This window comes from Myotis daubentonii, chromosome 11 (assembly GCF_963259705.1).
Source record: "Myotis daubentonii chromosome 11, mMyoDau2.1, whole genome shotgun sequence".
Lineage (NCBI taxonomy): Eukaryota > Metazoa > Chordata > Mammalia > Chiroptera > Vespertilionidae > Myotis > Myotis daubentonii.
The window spans coordinates 63,865,294-63,884,182 of record NC_081850.1 but is presented as its reverse complement, the minus strand read 5'-3'; the positions used below and the strand labels follow the sequence as shown (position 1 = coordinate 63,884,182).

Here is an 18,889-nt window from a genome sequence, read left to right as displayed (position 1 = left end):
ATAATTTATTTAACTTTTACTTTCCTTGTTTGTTCTTGTATCATGGCTGTTCTGGCATCATATAAAGATAATCAAATAAATAAACTCTGAAAATATAAAATCAAAACAGTAATATTAAGTAATTTTAGGTCATTGTCAAAATAAATGGAAGTAAATGCTGAACCACAGTAAGGTTGTCAAGGGCAAAGGATGCCCTTTAGTCAAGTACGCATGTTAAAATATTAAAAGTAAGCATTAACGAACAGAAATAGAAAATGTTGCTCTTGAACCAGTAGAAGTGGAAAAGGGGGAACACAAAAACTCAACCAGTTTTGTCTTAAATCTTGGGTCTAATCCTGTTGCGGACTGTTCTGCCGATTTTCGTACAGGATATCTGCATAGGGCGTGGGAGGGGATGGGGATACCACAAGCTTTGTGTTAATTTCTCCTTTTGTGGGTTCTCAGACTTGACAAAGAGACTAACTTCAAAGCCCAACTGTGTGTGAGTTACAGGCTTGGGATCCTGATTTCTGAAGGGAATCTTTTATTTATATCCCAACCAGAAGCCCAAGCTAAAATAGACAGACGCCCTTGTTTTCCCCAGGGCAAGTGGGTAGATTATTATTATTATTTTCTGGTCTATTCTTTTACTGATATGGAGATCTTCAAGACTCCTAGCCTAATGATTGGATCTCTGTTCTAACTCACTGCCTCAGTCAAGACCACGGGCTCATCTTTTCCCAATAATATTTAATGTTTTTCCCCCATAATCTGACAATCTGCTTGCAGGGCAGCCTATCACCTTGGCTTGCATCCCTTTGAGTTCAGCAGTCCATCTAGAAGACATGTTTTCCTCGGGCATGTCTTTGTATTTTTAGTGAATTTTCCCATTTCTTCCTCTTAGGACCAACTCAAAACTCACTCTCTTTGGAAATTTGACAGGTATGGTGTTGCCCACTTTATGTCAGCCTGTTACAAGAGGTTGTAAAAAAATTCAAAGTGTTTTCATTCATTTATAATTTATTTCCCATAGTTTCTTTTTAGATATGTGCACAGGGTGGGGCAAACATTGGTTTGCAGTTGTCCGCATGGAAAAAGACCTACAGATTATGATTATTACAAAAGCTTTAACCGTGTTTTGCCTGCTCACAACTGTAAACCTACTTTTGCCTCACCCTGTCCATCATATTAAAGATATTGTTACTTTATAAGAAGTAACATCTTATGTACTTTTTTCAGATAAACTTAAAAATCTAGTATTTGCATGTTCTTCAGCTAGTTTAAAGATTCTAACTTTAAAACATTTTTTGTTCGAATCAGCATTGTTTTGTGGCCTATTTTCTAGGTCTAGTGGCAAATGATCCCATTTTTTGAATTGTTTCTAATTTGAGGCCATAAAAAGTGTGGGGATTATATTTCTTAATAGAGCATTAATGGCATTTAATTCTGTACTATCTCTTTTCTAATTATTTTTGGGGGAGGAAATGAGTCAAAGGTCTGATTGTTTTACATTTAAGAGCTAGAATCAAAGAAGCCTTAGAGGCGACTCAGACCTTACTTTACAGATGAGAAAATCCGCACTCAGAGCGTCTGGGAGACCTGCTGAACACATTAGCCGGTGAGCATTGGATCAGGAAGAAGTCCTCAGCCACCCCATTGTTTGCTTTAGCAGAAGTGGGAGACCGAGATGGTTTGATTTATGTCTTATTACTGGTCCTTTATCCAGCATAGATTAAAATCTCTCCTTTAGAATGGCAGTAGAGTACATATTTACATTCTTATCGAAGTACTTACTAAGTCACATAGTTTTAATTACTCGTCTGAGAGCGGTGCCAAGTGTTCCCTTTTCCCCTCTGCTAATGAATATGTAATTGTCTCTCAGGAGATTAAAAAACCCATTGGCCGGGCTGTGAGTGGCTCCACAGCAGGCACTCAGGTGTGTCCTGTTGGCACCCCTTGGAGGCCTGGTGTAGTGCAATGGCATGCCCACACCTGGCATTCCATAAATGTTTGTGAACGTGCGAATGAATAAATGAAGTGCGCAGTGAAGATGAATACCACATGTGCCTCTTCGAGTTTGGGTTTGGCAGATGTGTTTTGACTTCTTTTGAGATCACATGATAGAGTGAGGTACATTCTGGGATTTGGAACAGCTGTTCTGCAGAGCAGCCAACGACCCATGATCCTGAGATGTAATCGATGGATTTGAAAAGGGCATGAATGTCCTCTTTCTAGTTTTGAGGACAATTTAATGTGGGGTTAATCCCATTTTATTTACATCTTTTTGCTTGGGCAGGGCACATTTCTGTAACTTATTACAGAGAAATGTCTAATTATAGTGATTTGGATATTGGAATAATAAAGTTAAAAAAAAGTATTTATTGAGAGTTTTGTCTATGTGTTTTTCCCTAAATTTCTTGCAATAAATATTAGTTATTTTTCTAAAGAAGGAAATAAAATAATTTATAGTCTGATCTATATACATTTTACAAAATTACCGTTCTATGCATTATCTTTTCCCCTATTTTCACTCTTTTTATCTTCTGTAATATGAAAAGTAGTCATCCTTCTTTAGTATATTAATCTCATTTGGTGGTTTTTGAATCATCATATTTAAACTTATTTTTGAAAATTATTGTTATAATTTAAATAGTATGTGTTGAATCTTACCTGATTAATAAGAATATTAACAGTTATTTGCATACTTCTGAGTTCCTTATTTTCAAGTTCTTATTGATACAGTAATTTATTATTAAATTATTATTTTTATAATTATATCTTTAAGAATTATTTTTGATGTTTGCTTTGGTGAATAACCACATGAAGAGCAATTACTTAGATTCATGTTTGGTGGTTTTTCGATGCACAACATTTGCTGTATAAATTAATTATTTCCAAAGGGAGTTCTGAATGGTTGCAAAGTCCAGGGTGTGGCCATGGGAGTGGGTAGCTATGTTGTAATGAAATAGAAGGTCATCAGAGATGAGGTCAGAAACTGAAAGGCAAAAAAATGAGATGAGTTACACAGAGTAATGGCAAGATTTGGGTGGAATGGAACATGTTAAGCCAAATGCCCAGATCTCAAGGGAATGAGATTCTATGGAAGGTACATAAGACACCAATATGTGTAGGACAAGATCTTCACTACTTCCCCGGACTATGATCTCCAAGAAACAGACAAGTTAACACATTGCGGACCAGTAGTTTTATTGCTAGCTTTACCCAGTGGCCAGATAAGTTTGTATTGAACGAGTACAAAAAACATTTTACATAAATGTTAAAGGCATGCTTTAAAATTAATGAAAATACCCATTGCATTTTGAAGTTATTTATTACATGTTCTTACAAAGCTAATATCTTTTTAAAGTATGATACTTTGTAAAAACACTGTGTAATATGAAGTGAGAATTCTCATGATCCATCTGTAATGTGTTAAGCTATAAATAATTATACAACATGGTATGTGTAATGGTAGAAGCATGATCTAGAGCTTTTCAAGTCTAGATGAGGAAAGAGATTCTTGATGTATGGATGAATTAAAAGACTAACCATTTAATAAACGTTTATACTGTTTGGGAACTTTCAGGGTTTGTAAACATTTATGCACAGACTGTGGATATTGAGTAGAATATTTGGTCTAAAATAATTCTGCACACCTGAAACTCACTTAGTATTAGAATGTCAACTACACCCAAAAGTAAAAAAAAAAAAAATTTAAAAAATAGAGGTTAAAAAATAGAGATCACATTTGCTAAGTAATTAATTAAGCGCAATACCAAAGAAAAGGAAAAAGGTAGATGTGAACTGTCTTCAAAAAATATTTTCACCCTGCTGGTATGGCTCAGTTGGTTGAGTGTCATCCAATGCACTGAAAGGTCCCTGAGGCCTAGGGACCCTACCCGTGCACGAATTTCATGCACTGGGCCTCTAGTTCTATTATAGACTTCCTCAGCCCTTTTTGGATTCAAGTAAGGTATAAATAATAAGCAAATATATTCTAGTTGATGATGTTAAAAAATAAGAAAACACATTATGCATTATTTACCGTTCCACATTTTAGAAGACATTCTTTATCTAATCTAAGTATACCTTGCTGTCTGTAGAGCAGCATCAAAAGGTCAGCTGCTCTTTGGACGTTGCGTTAGGTGACATATTTCTTATGTCTTCCAAAAAGAAAAAGGTCTTCAAACATCATAGACTGGTTAACGATTGCTATTCTGGGGACAAGGAGTCGTGGGGGTAGACAGTGCTGCCCACAGGAATGTTGAACAGCAAATGCTGGCTTTGGGCAAAGAAGCTTTGATCCATAGTGACCTCTTTGAAATGTCGGGACTGCTGGTCCTTGTGGGGACCTGTATTAAAAATGTCTGTCACAGACAGGACATTCTATGTGAGAACAGAAATGCTGAATAATAGGGCAATGATACCCTATCTATAAACCAACTATGTTTACAGATGCCCTAAATAACAGGCCCACGTAGATTTTACTATGATAAATATTCCAGTTGTAATGCTCTGTAGAATTCTCATCTTTCTCATGTATTTTAAGTAAGATTTCTGGGCCGTGTGGCTTTTCTAGTAAACATCAATGATGTGCAACCACGGAGCACAGACCTTGTCATTTATTTAACTCCAACTGTCTTTAATCTTGAAACTCTTGAGGATAGTAATACAGTGAGAAACCTTGAGGTTTCAACATAATCATAGAACATTTTGCAGAAGCAGATTTTCAAATTCTTTGCTTTTTTGTGTGTGTGACATTTACCATCGAAATCTTGTGTTATCTATATGTCTTTTTATTTGGACCCTGTGGTTTCTTTTTTTCTTTGGTTTTCATCTTTCTCCCTCTCTCTCTCAGTTCACAGCCATGAATGAACCACAGTGCTTCTACAACGAGTCCATCGCCTTCTTCTATAACAGGAGTGGGAAGTATCTCGCCACAGAATGGAACACAGTCAGCAAGCTGGTGATGGGACTTGGGATCACCGTCTGTATCTTCATCATGTTGGCCAACCTACTGGTCATGGTGGCCATCTACGTCAACCGCCGCTTCCATTTCCCTATTTATTACTTAATGGCTAATCTGGCCGCTGCAGACTTCTTTGCTGGGTTGGCCTACTTCTACCTAATGTTCAACACGGGACCCAATACCCGGAGACTGACTGTCAGCACGTGGCTGCTCCGTCAGGGCCTCATTGACACCAGCCTGACGGCCTCGGTGGCCAATTTGCTGGCCATTGCGATCGAGAGGCACATTACCGTTTTCCGCATGCAGCTCCACACGCGGATGAGCAACCGGAGGGTGGTGGTGGTGATTGTGGTCATCTGGACCATGGCCATTGTGATGGGTGCTATTCCCAGTGTGGGCTGGAATTGCATCTGTGATATTGAACATTGTTCCAACATGGCACCCCTCTACAGTGACTCCTACTTAGTCTTCTGGGCCATTTTCAACTTGGTGACCTTTGTCGTCATGGTAGTCCTCTACGCTCATATTTTTGGCTACGTTCGCCAGAGGACTATGAGAATGTCCCGGCACAGTTCTGGACCCCGGCGGAATCGCGATACCATGATGAGTCTTCTGAAAACTGTGGTCATTGTGCTCGGTAAGCGTTGTCTTGACTGTCACTTACTCTACGGATTCTCCATGTCTTACTATAAACTACGTTAGTTTGGGATAGTGGTAAACGATGTTATGAATATTCACCAGTAGGTCTGTAGGACTTACAAGGGGATGAAGTACTTTTTATCAAATCTCTGTGGTGAAGTCAGCATCCCAGTCTTTCTGCAATGACAGAATTAGCTTTAGGGAAATGCATGTCTCAGTGGCTCAGTGTGAATGATGATGTGAACGATGTCATTGATGAGTTTGTCTATCAAGTGTTGAAAATTCTAGCTTTGCAGGTTTCCCTGTAGCCCAGTTGTGGGATTTTTGCCTTGTGGTCTCTATGAAAGTGTTTTCAGATAGAAAGTGTTTATTATGTAATATGAATATGCTTTCATAGATAGCTGTGTTTATGGATCTATTTTTAAATAAGTTATCTTTCACATTCTGTAATTGTCACTACACACAGGTAGGTAGCATATCAAGGTTTTGTATAGATTTACTGCATAAATGGGTTTGAATCAATAGCATTCTTCATCTCTATGAAAACTTAGTGTTTTCCCCATTAATTTTCTATTTATAGTAGTAGAAGTTAATTTTTATTTTAAGGTGAGGAGCAAGTTTTTATTCTTCTATGTATACACAAATAACTTTTGCCTTTAAATAGCTATTGTTTTTCCTGGATGAAGAATTCATGGTAATGACCAGGAGGAATATTTTTATTTCTTCATTTAAGTACTCAGGGAATTAAAGAACATCTAAGTTCCAGGTCCTCTTCTGACCCCTGGAGATTTACCCACAAAAAGGATACACACAGAACATTTCTCTTGGAGCTCAGAGTGCGTCATTTAAAAGTTCAGCCAGTGAGAATTCGTTTAACTAATTACCCTATTGGATCACATTTTCTCCATAGACTATATTCAGAATAGTGTTTGATCACGTTTTTAAAAATATCTTTTAGCATTTCAGTTTTCCCCATGGAAATTCAGTGGAAAGTTCCTCTAATACTCTTTGGGCCAATTTCTAAAGCCGTGTTGAATGAATGTGACTGGGATTGTGAGGCTCCTCTGAAACTCCAGGACTTACGTTCATTTAGTCCCTGGGAAGAGCTAGAGCCCTCATCATCACGGAGTAAACTAGCATTCTGGTTGAGGCATTGGTCCCATTTATTTTGATTAGGGCAAATGCATCGTGGAGGTCATAGCTGAGTTTTCTGATTGAGACCCTCATGTGGACCTTAAGGATAAGGATGAGACCTGGGAGTTGCTGACACAACTAAAGTCCTATCTGTAACTAACTGGACACAGATAATATTCCCACTGGGGACTCCAGCCCCTCAGATATGAGATGATCTTATTCCTTCCAACAAAGCTTAGTAGAAGTATAAAAATGGTTTCCCTATATGTTAATTGTCACCAAAAACCTTGGGAACTTGAGCATACCTGTGCCACGAGGACGTATTTTCCATGATAGATGAAACACATCTTTTCGGGGCCACTTTTCCTCAAGTGCTGCTGCTCACAGTTCATAGAGCCGCTAGCAGAAAAGGACTATTGAACTTGGAGTATGAACCTGCCAAGTTCTTGTTTTGACTTTGACCTTTGTATAATGCCTAACAAATTCAGGTATGCAGTATGCTTCAAGACTCATGTACATTAACTTTTGTGTCTCCCTGGGTTGCTTTGTAGGTTAAATGAGAATGATTTGGAGGGTTTATGAGGCAGTAGTTTCAGTGTATATCTGCCCTACATGCCCCTTCCACCCTGGCACACCAACCCCAAACTTAAACATAACAAAAGTAATGTTGCCCTCTGATGTTTAAGCTTGTAGACTCTACAGATATCAAATACAGGTGACAACCTGTGGGGAAATAGCATTATTTCAGTAGGTATGTAACAGAAGAAGTTTTATGTGTATGTGACTGTAACATAGGAAAGAGAAATTAAATAAATGGACTGTAGCCTTTTTGAGAAGAGCAGTAAGAATGGGAGAATGAGTGGGGCGGGTGGTTAGCAAGCTTAGGATAGGGAATTCACATCCTATGCAGATACTTGTCAAGGTGACACCTGAAACCATTCACACAATGGACTCTGCTGCCTGAATTCTGCGTAGTCACGACTGCACGCAAGAGAAGGGCTGGTCTTGTAGGAACAAGAATTCTAGTCTACTTGAAGCTCTCTTTATTGTAAATTAGTTTATTGACAGTGGGGTTTTGGGTGCACATTTTATTTTTAATATCCATCTCCCCTGCCAGTTTGTCAGCCTTGTGATGATAGGCAGGGATTGCAAAGATGCGTTGCCCATTTTCTCCACGTTATCTTCCAATCAAAATACAACAGCTTGCAAAGCGACTGGCCACGTGGATGCTCAGCACATAATACGTTTATCTTACTTTCATTTATTTGGGGGATGATTATAGTTGGATTAGTTGTGTAGAGAACTGCTGGGGTCCAACCCCAGCGGGTCCAGGGGTCCCCAAAGGTGTGGACGGAGTCGGCGAAGAAGGAAGGACACGGAGACAGCGTTCAGTTGATCAGCAGCCTAGCCAGGATCTCTAGCCAGGATCTCCAGCCAAGTTCTGGTCTGGATCTCCAGAGAGGCTCTGCTCAGTTTCTCCAGCCAGGTTCTATCCAGGTACTCCAGTCAGGTTCAGTCACCAGGTTCTAGTCAGGTTCTCTTGCCAATTTCTGTAGTCAGGTTCAGTCCAGGATCTTTTGCCATGTTCTCTCCAGCGAAGTTCTTCTGTCTCTATAGAACGTTCTGTGTAGGTTCTGTGCCTAGGCTCTGTCTCTCTTGGTCCTGTCTTCCAAGCCCTGTCTCTGAAGTTCTGTCTTATAAGTTCTGTGTTCTGAATTCTGTCTCTTGCTGTCTTGTTACGTCTGTATTTATACCAGTTGATTTTAATCCTGTCAATTTCTATTCCAAAGGTTAGGGCGTTTCTTATCTCCATTCCAGGGAGAAAAGATTATGTAGTTTAAGCATGATTGTTCGTAGTTAAAGGGATTAATTACCCGCTTGGCACTTAGTTGAGGGGTTTTATTCCCTCCCTAACTTCAGGGGAAAATCCCTACCTGGGGATTCAACCTTTCTCGGAGAGGTGACCTTGGTTAAAACACAGCGCCAAGAAGGTGAGCAAACATATTAAGAACTGTATGCCATATATGCCAGGTCCCTTAAAACAGCAAGGATGGACCAGCTCCCGGCAGAGAACCTTCAGTTTCTGATTCACTATGTTAAAGTGACCTCTGGGTTGTTCAGTCCTCATGATCAGGAAGAGGATTTGTTGGTCAACAAGTCAAATTCCTGGGAGTCAGCATAAAATATAGGTGCCTTTGAGATTTATGGTGGCAATACCTGTATCAGTTTCTAAGCATAAGGTTGTATATAAGCAACTTTTGAGTGAGCACTGGATCTTAATACTTGTATGTGTCAAACTCTTATTTATTTATTTATTTATTTTTTTTTTTTATAACCTCATTTCAGAGAGGAAGGGAGAGGGAGAGAGAGATAGAAACATCAGTGATGAGAGAGAATCATTGATGGGCTGCCCCCTGCACGCCCCACACATGTGCCCTGACCAGGAATCAAACCGTGACCTCCAGGTTCAGAAATCGACGCTCAACCACTGAGCCACGCCAGCTGGGTTGTCAAACTCTTATGTAGCATTAATCCTTTGCCCAGAGCTGGTCTACCATAGAAATTAGTATTTGTAATAGCAGCCCTGTGGAGTGTAGGTACCATTATGTACTTGTTATCTTCCTCTTTGAAAACTTAGGGACAGAGACGTTAGGTAACTTGCACAAGGTCACGCCGCTAGGTGAGTACAGGAGCTGGAGTTCCCGTCAGGCCCTCTCTGTTCCAGAGCCCATGCTAGCCTGTATCTCCATAATAAGAACAATCACCCGCACTGTGCTGTGTTCTGTTATGAAGTTTGAACAGCGCCGTGCTGTTAAATTGAAACACTGTGGCCCCATTTGTTTCTGTTGATACTGCCTAGCTGCCTGGGCTTTGTTGCCTGGGTGGAAGAAAGCTTGAAGGAGCATTCCTTTCCTCCTTTTGTTTCCAATGATGACGCTCAGGACTGGCGTTTTTATCAGCCCTTCCCCTCTGTTTGCAGTCGCGGCACCATCACCGACTGCTGATGATTGAGTGAGTGTTTTGTTACAGGTATAGTTCACTCGAGGGTTTATTATCCCAGCATGAGGTCATGTAATCCTTCCCCAGGCTCGAAGTCTCCCTGCTTGACATTTTACCAAGAATTCCTTCTGAGTTTGTTACCGAGTTGAATCAGAGTGGCAGGCAAGTTCTTCCTTATTTGACCACAGTCTGTCTTGACTTGTAAGTCCCAGCCTTTCCTGCTCTATTCCTTGTGACGACACTTCTACTGGGGATAATTAGGAGAGGAAACCCAGGAATTAGAAAGAGACAGTCATGGTGACAGTGTGCAGGGTTTTGCCCCTGAGCCCTGGGACAGAGTGAGGGACATAAAGCAACATAAATCCAGGTGGGGCTTATGATTCTGTGGGGCTTATTACACTCTTTTTCTAGTTTGATCTGTTCTGGCTGGAAATGATCACCACTGGAGCTAAATTACCCCTTATTACCTACATTCTCTGGGCCCTACTCTTCATGCACTTGTTTGTACCATTACACCAAGGACAGTTGTCTTTCTCCCGTGTCAGACCGAAGGGACTGAGTTAAGATAGGGTGCGTGACTTATCCAACACTTTTGTCAGTAGCAGAACTGGAATGCAGCTGCAGGATTGTTGTAGACTGTGACCTTCCATCGTAGGAACATACCATTCAAGGGACTTCCTGGTCGCGGTACTAGTGATGGGGCCAGATGAGTTCAAGTCCATTGTTTTCTTTCTTGTTCACTCTGATGAAAGATAACTTGGCCAGTATCCTGCTAGCAAATCCTTAGGTACTTGTCTATTTCATTCACCAGACATGTTGTTGAGTGCTGCTTGAATGCTAAGGGATGAAAAGGTGAGTGATACACCCCATTCTTTACAGAGCTTCTCGTGTAGGAGAGGAGACTAGGGAAGAGCGGCCGGACAGTGGGGCCCAGGTGGCAGTAGAGGTCTGGGTAGAGAATCCCGAGTGGAGGGAAGAGAGGACCTCCCACAGGAGGCAGTACTCGGCTCAGTCTTCCTGATTGTGGAGGAGCTGGCCACCGTGTGGGTGGGGATGGAGGAGAAGCTAAGCAGGAGCAGGAGCAAAGGTCCTTACCTTTGAGGAACTGAAAGTAGTCAGGTGTGATCAGCGAAGAGTAGGTACGTCCCACTGCGTTTTGACTGGAGAGAGAGCAAAGTCTTCATAACACAATAAAGGGTTTGGGCTTTTGCCTGTATGTGACCAGAGATGCTGAAGGATTGATTCCCCAAGATAAATGGCAGCAATTCCTTATAGGATTAACCATGTAATTTATCATCCAAACCGAGACACTTTTATTTAAGGAAAACAGGCATTAAGTGGTTAGGGCATGGGAAGACAGGCATACACCAAGAATGGTCTGGTCAACCCAGAGTGTGTCACCCTCCTTGTAGGTTCTGCTTTCCTCTTGTTTGTTTATTAATATTCTTTCTAGGTTTTCTTTTGTCATTTTAAGTGCAGAGTTCAACACTGGACTTGTTCCATTGTGTAAAACTGGTAAAGAAGAACTTCCATTTTTTTAAAAAAAATATTGTATTGATTTTTTACAGAGAGGAAGGGAGAGGGATAGAGAGTTAGAAACATCGATCAGCTGCCTCCTGCACACCCCCTACTGGGGATGTACCCGCAACCAAGGTACATGCCCTCGACCAGAATCAAACCTGGGACCCTTCAGTCTGCAGGCCGATGCTCTATCCACTGAGCCAAACTGGTTAGGGCAGAACTTCCATCTTTTTTTTTTTTTTTTTTAAAAGCAAGGATCTTTCTAGATTTCGAATTTTAGAGCTGAAAGGGCACTTAAAAGCACACCATGTAACTCACTCATCTTATAAAGAGACTGAAGTTTCCAAGTTGGTTGAGAAATTTAGGACTGAATTTTTAATTGGTGGCCCAAGCCAAGATCCCGGTTTGCTTTCTTCCCGGGGGCGCTCTTCTTACTGCCTGAGCATCCGCCTTGTTCAGTCCGATCACACTTCCTTCTGTGAGCATGAACATGTATCGACGGGGGTAGCCCGGATTAGGTGTAAACAGTGGCTGTTGCGGTACCTGGCACCAATTGGTAATCTCTATAATGGATCTTTGACAAAAGTCATCGGAAACTGAATTACTTACACATTGTGTAGTTTTCACATACACTGAGTGGCCAGATTATTATGACCGGCCAGATTAACATGACCACCCCATCAGTTCTTCATTGACACTTCCAAAAATACTGAATATTGAAAACTTCCTAAGCAAATACTCTCAAGATTTTATTATTATTTGCATAACTAATTCACTTCATTGTACTGATGGGGTGGTCATAATAATCGGGCTAGTCATAATAATCTGGCCACTCAGTGTATATTAGTATCCTGTTAGCTTTCTTCATAACAGTGTTGTATTTGTTTTTCATTTGTCTTTTTTTTATTGTTTGTTTTACAGTGTGTGTTTGTGTGTGTGTGTTCGTTCTCATTCATTTTCATTGAAGCAGAATGCCTCTGGGATCTACTCCTGATTCTTCCATTAACTGGGTGATTTTGGGCAATTATATTCTCGATGCATTAATTTCTCTGTACCTTTATCTGTAGGATGAAGTTGGCCAGTTTGCTTTTTAAGATTATTTTGAGTTTTCTGTATTACTCCATAAACAAAATGACAAGGGCCTAGCTACCGTGGATCCATGTAGAATTCTACCATGTAGAATTTTCTAGTGGAAAACACTCATAGAACTGGAATAAAAGCAAGGGACTGGGACGTTTCTCCACATCCGCTTCTTTAATAATTGGCATTAGCCATATATCCCCTACTCAAGGGAGTGGCACACGTTTACAGAGGATAGTCTCAAAGAAATGGATTTCTTGCTTGACTCTGCAGCAGGGAGCCACGTGCCAGGAAGGGAGGGCTTCCCAGTTGGTCCTGTTGCTGGGGGAAGGGAGTGGGTACAAGACTCTCTTATTCCCCGGCCACAGGTGACCAGCGGCACATCCTGTTGATCTGAAGAGGAACCAAAGCTCCAGTCCCTGTGGGTTCTCACTGAAGGCCTCTTTGAGGACGAGCCCGAGAGAATATTCATGAGAGCTTTGATTGTTTGTTTGGCCAGCGCTGGCTTGGCACCGTGGGTGTGGTCCGGAGAGACACCCTGTGGAAGCCCCATCGTGCTGCCCAGACCCCAAACCTTGGGCCGGTCAAGAGAGAAAAGTTTCAAATACCAGCTCTTTATACCCTTTTGTTGCTCCACTTTATTCAAATATTTTTACTCAAAAGGAACTTTAAAGCATAAACACAAATAAAAAATACCACGTTAACCTAACAGAGTTCCTTTTGAGGTGTGGACAGAGCTGCCAGCACATGAAGCTCTTCCTTATTTTAGGTCTGATGAGAAGGATTCAGACCTTGTCTAGCTGAGACTGTGCTGCACAGCCATTTGATCTTATCATTCAAGGTCATGAGGGATGCAAAGATTCCTTGAATGAACTGTGGTGACCACTGGTAATCACTGTTGCTTAGGACTTGAGAGCTTAGATTTGGAATAGAATAGGTCAGGGCTTGGGATTGGAATTTTGACTCCTCACTTGTTAGTTTCATAACTGGGAGGCAATGACTTCTGAGTCTCAGTTTCAGAATTAATAAAATAAGGACGGTAAAACCTTTCTCATCAAGTGATTGGGAGCATCAGATGAGCTGATTCATGTAAACCACACGGGAGGGATCTGGCTAATAAAATGCACTTCCTCTAAGTGGTAGCAGGTATGATCACTCCTTTTACGTTTCCTCCCTTCTTTCTTTCTTTTTCTGACACACCCACATTCCCTCCCCCACTCGTTTCTTTCTTTCTCTTTCTGACGTGCCCACACGCACCCACCTGCCCACATACATACATAGTGAATTTGGTGGTTGAGATGGTGCTTCATTTCTGTGACATGGTATAAAGCAGGGGTGGGCAAGCTTTTTGACTCGAGGGCCACAAAGGGTTCTTAAACTGGACCGGAGGGCCGGAACAAAAGCATGGATGGAGTGTTTGTGTGAACTAATATAAATTCAAAGTAAACATCATTACATAAAAGGGTACGGTCTTTTTTTTTTTTTTTTAGTTTTATTCATTTCAAACGGGCCGGATCCGGCCCGCGGGCCGTAGTTTGCCCACGGCTGGTATAAAGTGTGTTTTAGCAACTGTTGTCTCTAATAACAGGCTGTAAATTTATTCTCAGTGACCTTTGCTTTTCCAAAGATACATCAGAACTGCAGGGTTTTTGGCATCTTATTTGTCGAGCCTCAGCCCTTTGTATGAAAATCTCTAGCAGCACCACAGGGAATGGCTTTTTGGCCTGGTAACTCCCTGGAGATGATTAAGTGGTGTTGACCATTAAAATGCAACAGGCCACTTTGTCAGTATCTATTAGAAAGGGTCATCACTCCTTCACATGGACATGCAAGGCTTAGGACACAGCTAGCAGCCCAGTCATTTATCTAGGGCAGTGGTTCTCAACCTTCCTAATGCCGCGACCCTTTAATACAATTCCTCATGTTGTGGTGACCCCCAACCATAAAATTATTTTTGTTGCTCCTTCATAACTGTAATTTTGCTACTGTTATGAATCATAATGTAAATATGTGATATGCAGGATGTATTTTCATTGTTACAAATTGAACATAAATAAAGCATAGTGACTAATCACAAAAACAATATGTAATTTTATATGTGTTTTCCGATGGTCTTAGGCGACCCCTGTGAAAGGGTCATTCGACCCCCAAAGGGGTCATGACCCACAGGTTGAGAACCGCTGATCTAGGGCATCATTCTATTTCCTTTTGATCCTCAGTGAAGGACCATTTCTGTCATAAATGGAAGAAATGGCAAATAGATGGGTCATGAGTCTTTATTGCTGTTGTTCAGCTGATCTCACCTTACAGTGTGACCACCAGTGATTCCTTTATTCTGGGCTTCATCACTGTTCACCTCGGAGGAAAAGGATATTTAACTCCTGCTTTCTCACTGCTACTTCGTGAATCTCTTTGGAGTATTGTTATGGACCCTGCATGATCACCGGGCTTTATCTTACATCCCAGCACCTACAATAAGGCCCCGTCCTTGGCATACTCCAGATGTTTTTTGAATGAATAAATGATATATACCTTTTATTCTGGATGGAGTTTTACAAGTTCCCTACTAACAATAGAAACATACTTGTGTAGCCTGATATTCAATGTGATTTAATAATGAGTCTCATTCAAATAAGTATTTGTTAAAAGGTAGTCATAAGGCAGTTCTACATCTTGTCCGTCGAGGGCATTTTTAAGGCTAAGTTCCAGTGTGAGCTTGTTAGTAATAGTTATTTTGTCAACAAACAGGGATTGGATATCTACTAGACCCTCTGTTAAAGAGTAGAGATGCAAAGATCAGTGAACACATGGACCTTGTTCTGAAGGAGTTCTCATTTTAGTAGATCGTGATAGATCATATAAATAAATAAATAAATAAATAAATAAATAAATACAATACAATACAATACAATACAATACGGTAAAACATGCAAGGTGTCATGGGAGTGCTGCCTTCTCTTTCGGCAATGCCAGCAAGGGCTTCATTCTGAAGGTGTTGTCTTAAATGATGTGTAGGAATTTGCCATGTAAACCCAGGGCAATAAATGGTTTCTATTAGATACCCTTTGCACTCTGAATTGCATTCAGTATTCAATTACTTCCTTATATTGCAATTAACATGTCACTTAGATATGATAGTAGCTCTGTTAGGCTTGCATATCTCTTGTAGATTGCTGGGAGTGGGAGGGGAGGTTTGTATAATTTTAAGGTAATATTGTGTTTATAATATTTTTGCCTGCATTTTACACTGGTATAATACATTCATTTTTGTTTAATTGACCATAGTTAGCAGATTCCCATAATCAAGCTGGTTATAAAGTAAATGAATTTGAATGGTTACTGACGTATAATGAAAGTGATGAATTTCTACATGTGCAAATTAACTCCCATGGAAAGTAAGAAAAGTTCTATAGAGACATTGTATATCATGGAGATGTAGTTGCCAGGAAATGTTGACCTCCTACACTTACTATAAGCACACACACACACACACACACACACAGACACACAAATTGCCAAATTTAGCAAATAAAAATAATTACATGGGACATAAATATACTAACAAAACTATTCATTTATTATCATAAAATCACATTTAACTGGGCATCATATATTTTATCTGGCAACCCCAGCACACATGGCATTTAATGTCAATGAAGCATTTTAGATGATAATCAACTCTATAAGTAGATTTGTCTTATAGTTTTTAATAATATCCTGGGGATCGATTTAAGTACATAAGGAGTTTCACCTATTTAATGTTTCTGATTTTTTATTTCGAGTTGCCTGGAGAAAAATAAAGGGAAAGTTCTAGTTTATAGAATCTTATATTTGTTTCTCAGAAATTATGTGTGTGTATGAATAGGTAATGTTGTATACCTCTGGTTCAAAAGGGAATTATCTCCTTATACATATTCTTTGTTGTGCTCCTTGAAAACATTTTAATGAAATCTGTTTTTCCACATAAACAAGGATTTTTCCTTGTGTTTCTGCCTGTGACTTTTTTTTTTTGAGGTCTAACTACAGCCTGTGCCTCTGAGAAGCTACTTTCTATTCATGTGTTTTAGTGAAGATGATAGTGTCTAGACTGAATGTGGTCATGGCTTTACTTAAACCCTGGCAGGACTCCTCCACCAATAGAGGGGTTGTTGTAATGATCCAAAGCAAATAGGACATTCTAGGAGGGTGACACGGCAGTAACAGGGTCTTTTTGAAGAAGTGGGATTTAATCTGGCATCGGGAGACTGGAAATTCATGGCTTCACCTATTTATCCTGCCCTGGTTGACTTTTGTTGACACAAAGAACGCTGCATTTTAAGTAGGGTTTTCCATGAGTTCATTCTAAACAGGTATTTCTGCACTTGAAAAAGCTTCCCTTCATGTGGCAGGTCTGAGTTCATTTGCTCGAGCTATTTTCCTTTCTTTGGGGGAAAGAGAAGATAGTCCATAGGAGCCCAGGGTTCCAGGACCTGCACAGGAGACTGATGAGCTGGAAAGGTGACAAGCTTTTGCCGTAGCCAGCAAGTGATTCGCCATGTTCTGCTGGAGGGCTTTGCTTTACTAACCTCACTGAGCACGTGGTGTCCGGGAATACTTCTTGGTATATTGCTCCAGCCCAAAGGGAAAAGCTGAGCTATAAATCGAGGAGCTGGAATTGGGTTTCAGAAGCGGTTGTATTTGGACAGCCTACAGAGCACATATATAATGATCAAATAAACAGCAGTTGTAGAGATTAGAGCACTAGCTCTATTTAATTTGGCAAATTCTAATGTCCTGGGGAGGGAGGGAGATGTTTTTGTTAAAAAAGCACGATTTCTAAGGCATGTACTCCAGCATACTTACAAACTACCAAATGTAAGGACAACTTATTTAGAATGGAAGACAATGCTATAGAAACCAGATTTGGATAGTAAGTTTAACTGTAGTATAAATTATTACATTGCTATTGCTAAGATAGTAAGATTGATATTATTTTATAATAGAATTTCTTAATATTTTAGTTCAATCTGAATTGGTTCTACCACTTTTAAGGCAAGAAATCTGTCTCTAAAGCATGCATATGTTTAAATGACATTAGAAACAGGAACAGAAATAATGAGAATCAATTAGAAAATTCATTTGTATTTATTGATATGTCTATAATACATTACATAATAAATGATTTACTGCTGTTACATTATATGTTCAATGTGTTGCCCATCAGCCATTATTGAATGACAACTTTACTTAATAATGTTGTATGTAGCCTTATTAATATGTAGCTTATTTTGGTTATGGGTTATTTTGATTCATTGTTTTGATTAGACTTTAAAGATATAAAGTAATATCTTTATGAATATAAGTATTAAAGTCAGAAGTAGAATAACATTCAATTTTTGTTGAGAAGGTATCTACCTTCATCCTTTCAACAATTTACTATATGATCATTAAAACATTTCTAGTTTGCAACATTTTTCAAATTTAATTTAACCAAAATTTTTTATGAGGCTCAAATGTTTTTGTAAAGATTATAAAATGAATGCTTCATTTATCCATTAGTTTTTTTCTGAATACATAAAATTGTTTACCATTGTGAGTTTTCATTTTTCCTCTTGCCTTATTTTATAGCTACATTTTATTGCAAATACTTGATTTTTTAAAAAAAATATGTAATAACTCTTACTATGTACAGTTTGAGCATTAATCTTATTTTAAGTTACTTTTATCTACCAAATTTTAACTTTTCCTGGGTCAATACTTATGGTTATGAGAGTTTCTAAAAAAATAAGGATAATACTGTTAACAGTTGAGTGCTTTCTAGACATCAAGACACATTAGTTCTACTACTTTGCCCCAAATTTATATGATATAAAATTTTTTAAAAAATATATTTTAATTGATTTTAGAGAGAGAAGAAGAGAGAAACATCTATGTGTGAGAGAACCATCAATCAGCTGCCTCCCATTTCACCCCTACTGGGAATCAAACCCACAACCTGGGTATGTGCCCTTACCAGGAATCGAAACAGTGACCTTTGGATGCATGGGGCAACATTCAACCAACCGAGCCACACTGGCCAGGGCTGATATAAAATTTTATGCAAGAATCTTAATCTCTGAATTTCAGCTTTACCATCTGCCAAGTATAGATGCTGCAATGTAATTTGTGTGAAGATCATAAATGATAACGATTGTGAAAGCTATTTTTACAGGAAGTGTCACATAAATATAAGCTATGACTGTTTTTGTAGCTGCAGCTTATAAAGTAGTAATTTAAAAAAGGTTTGGAATGCTAAGCAAGAAATGTGACATATTGTGGTTGCAAAGGCATCAACTATGTTCTAATTCTTGATTTGCCACTTACTGGTTGGAATGACTGTGGGCAATGTACTTAACCTTTACAACAATTTGCTCATCAGTGCCATAAGGGCTTCACTACTTCAGTGTTTCTCCGAGTGTGGTCCACGGGCCACCTGCAGCTGAATCACCTGAGATGCTTGTTACACAAGCCGATGGATTCCTGGGCCCCAGCCCAGCTGCTGAAGCAGAACCCGTGTGCTGGCATCTCGTCGTCTAACTTCAGCCACAC

General features: G+C 39.7%; 1 protein-coding gene across 4 annotated transcripts in view; it reads left to right on the top strand.

Annotated features, from left to right (window-relative positions):
- Positions 1-18,889, top strand: part of LPAR1 (lysophosphatidic acid receptor 1) — a 118,935-nt gene that overhangs the window by 63,762 nt on the left and 36,284 nt on the right. For all 4 annotated transcript variants that reach the window (XM_059657626.1, XM_059657627.1, XM_059657625.1 and 1 more), the window contains exon 3: positions 4,838-5,585. In XM_059657626.1, the coding sequence (XP_059513609.1) occupies positions 4,838-5,585 (748 nt within the window). The remainder of the gene's footprint in view (positions 1-4,837; positions 5,586-18,889) is intronic.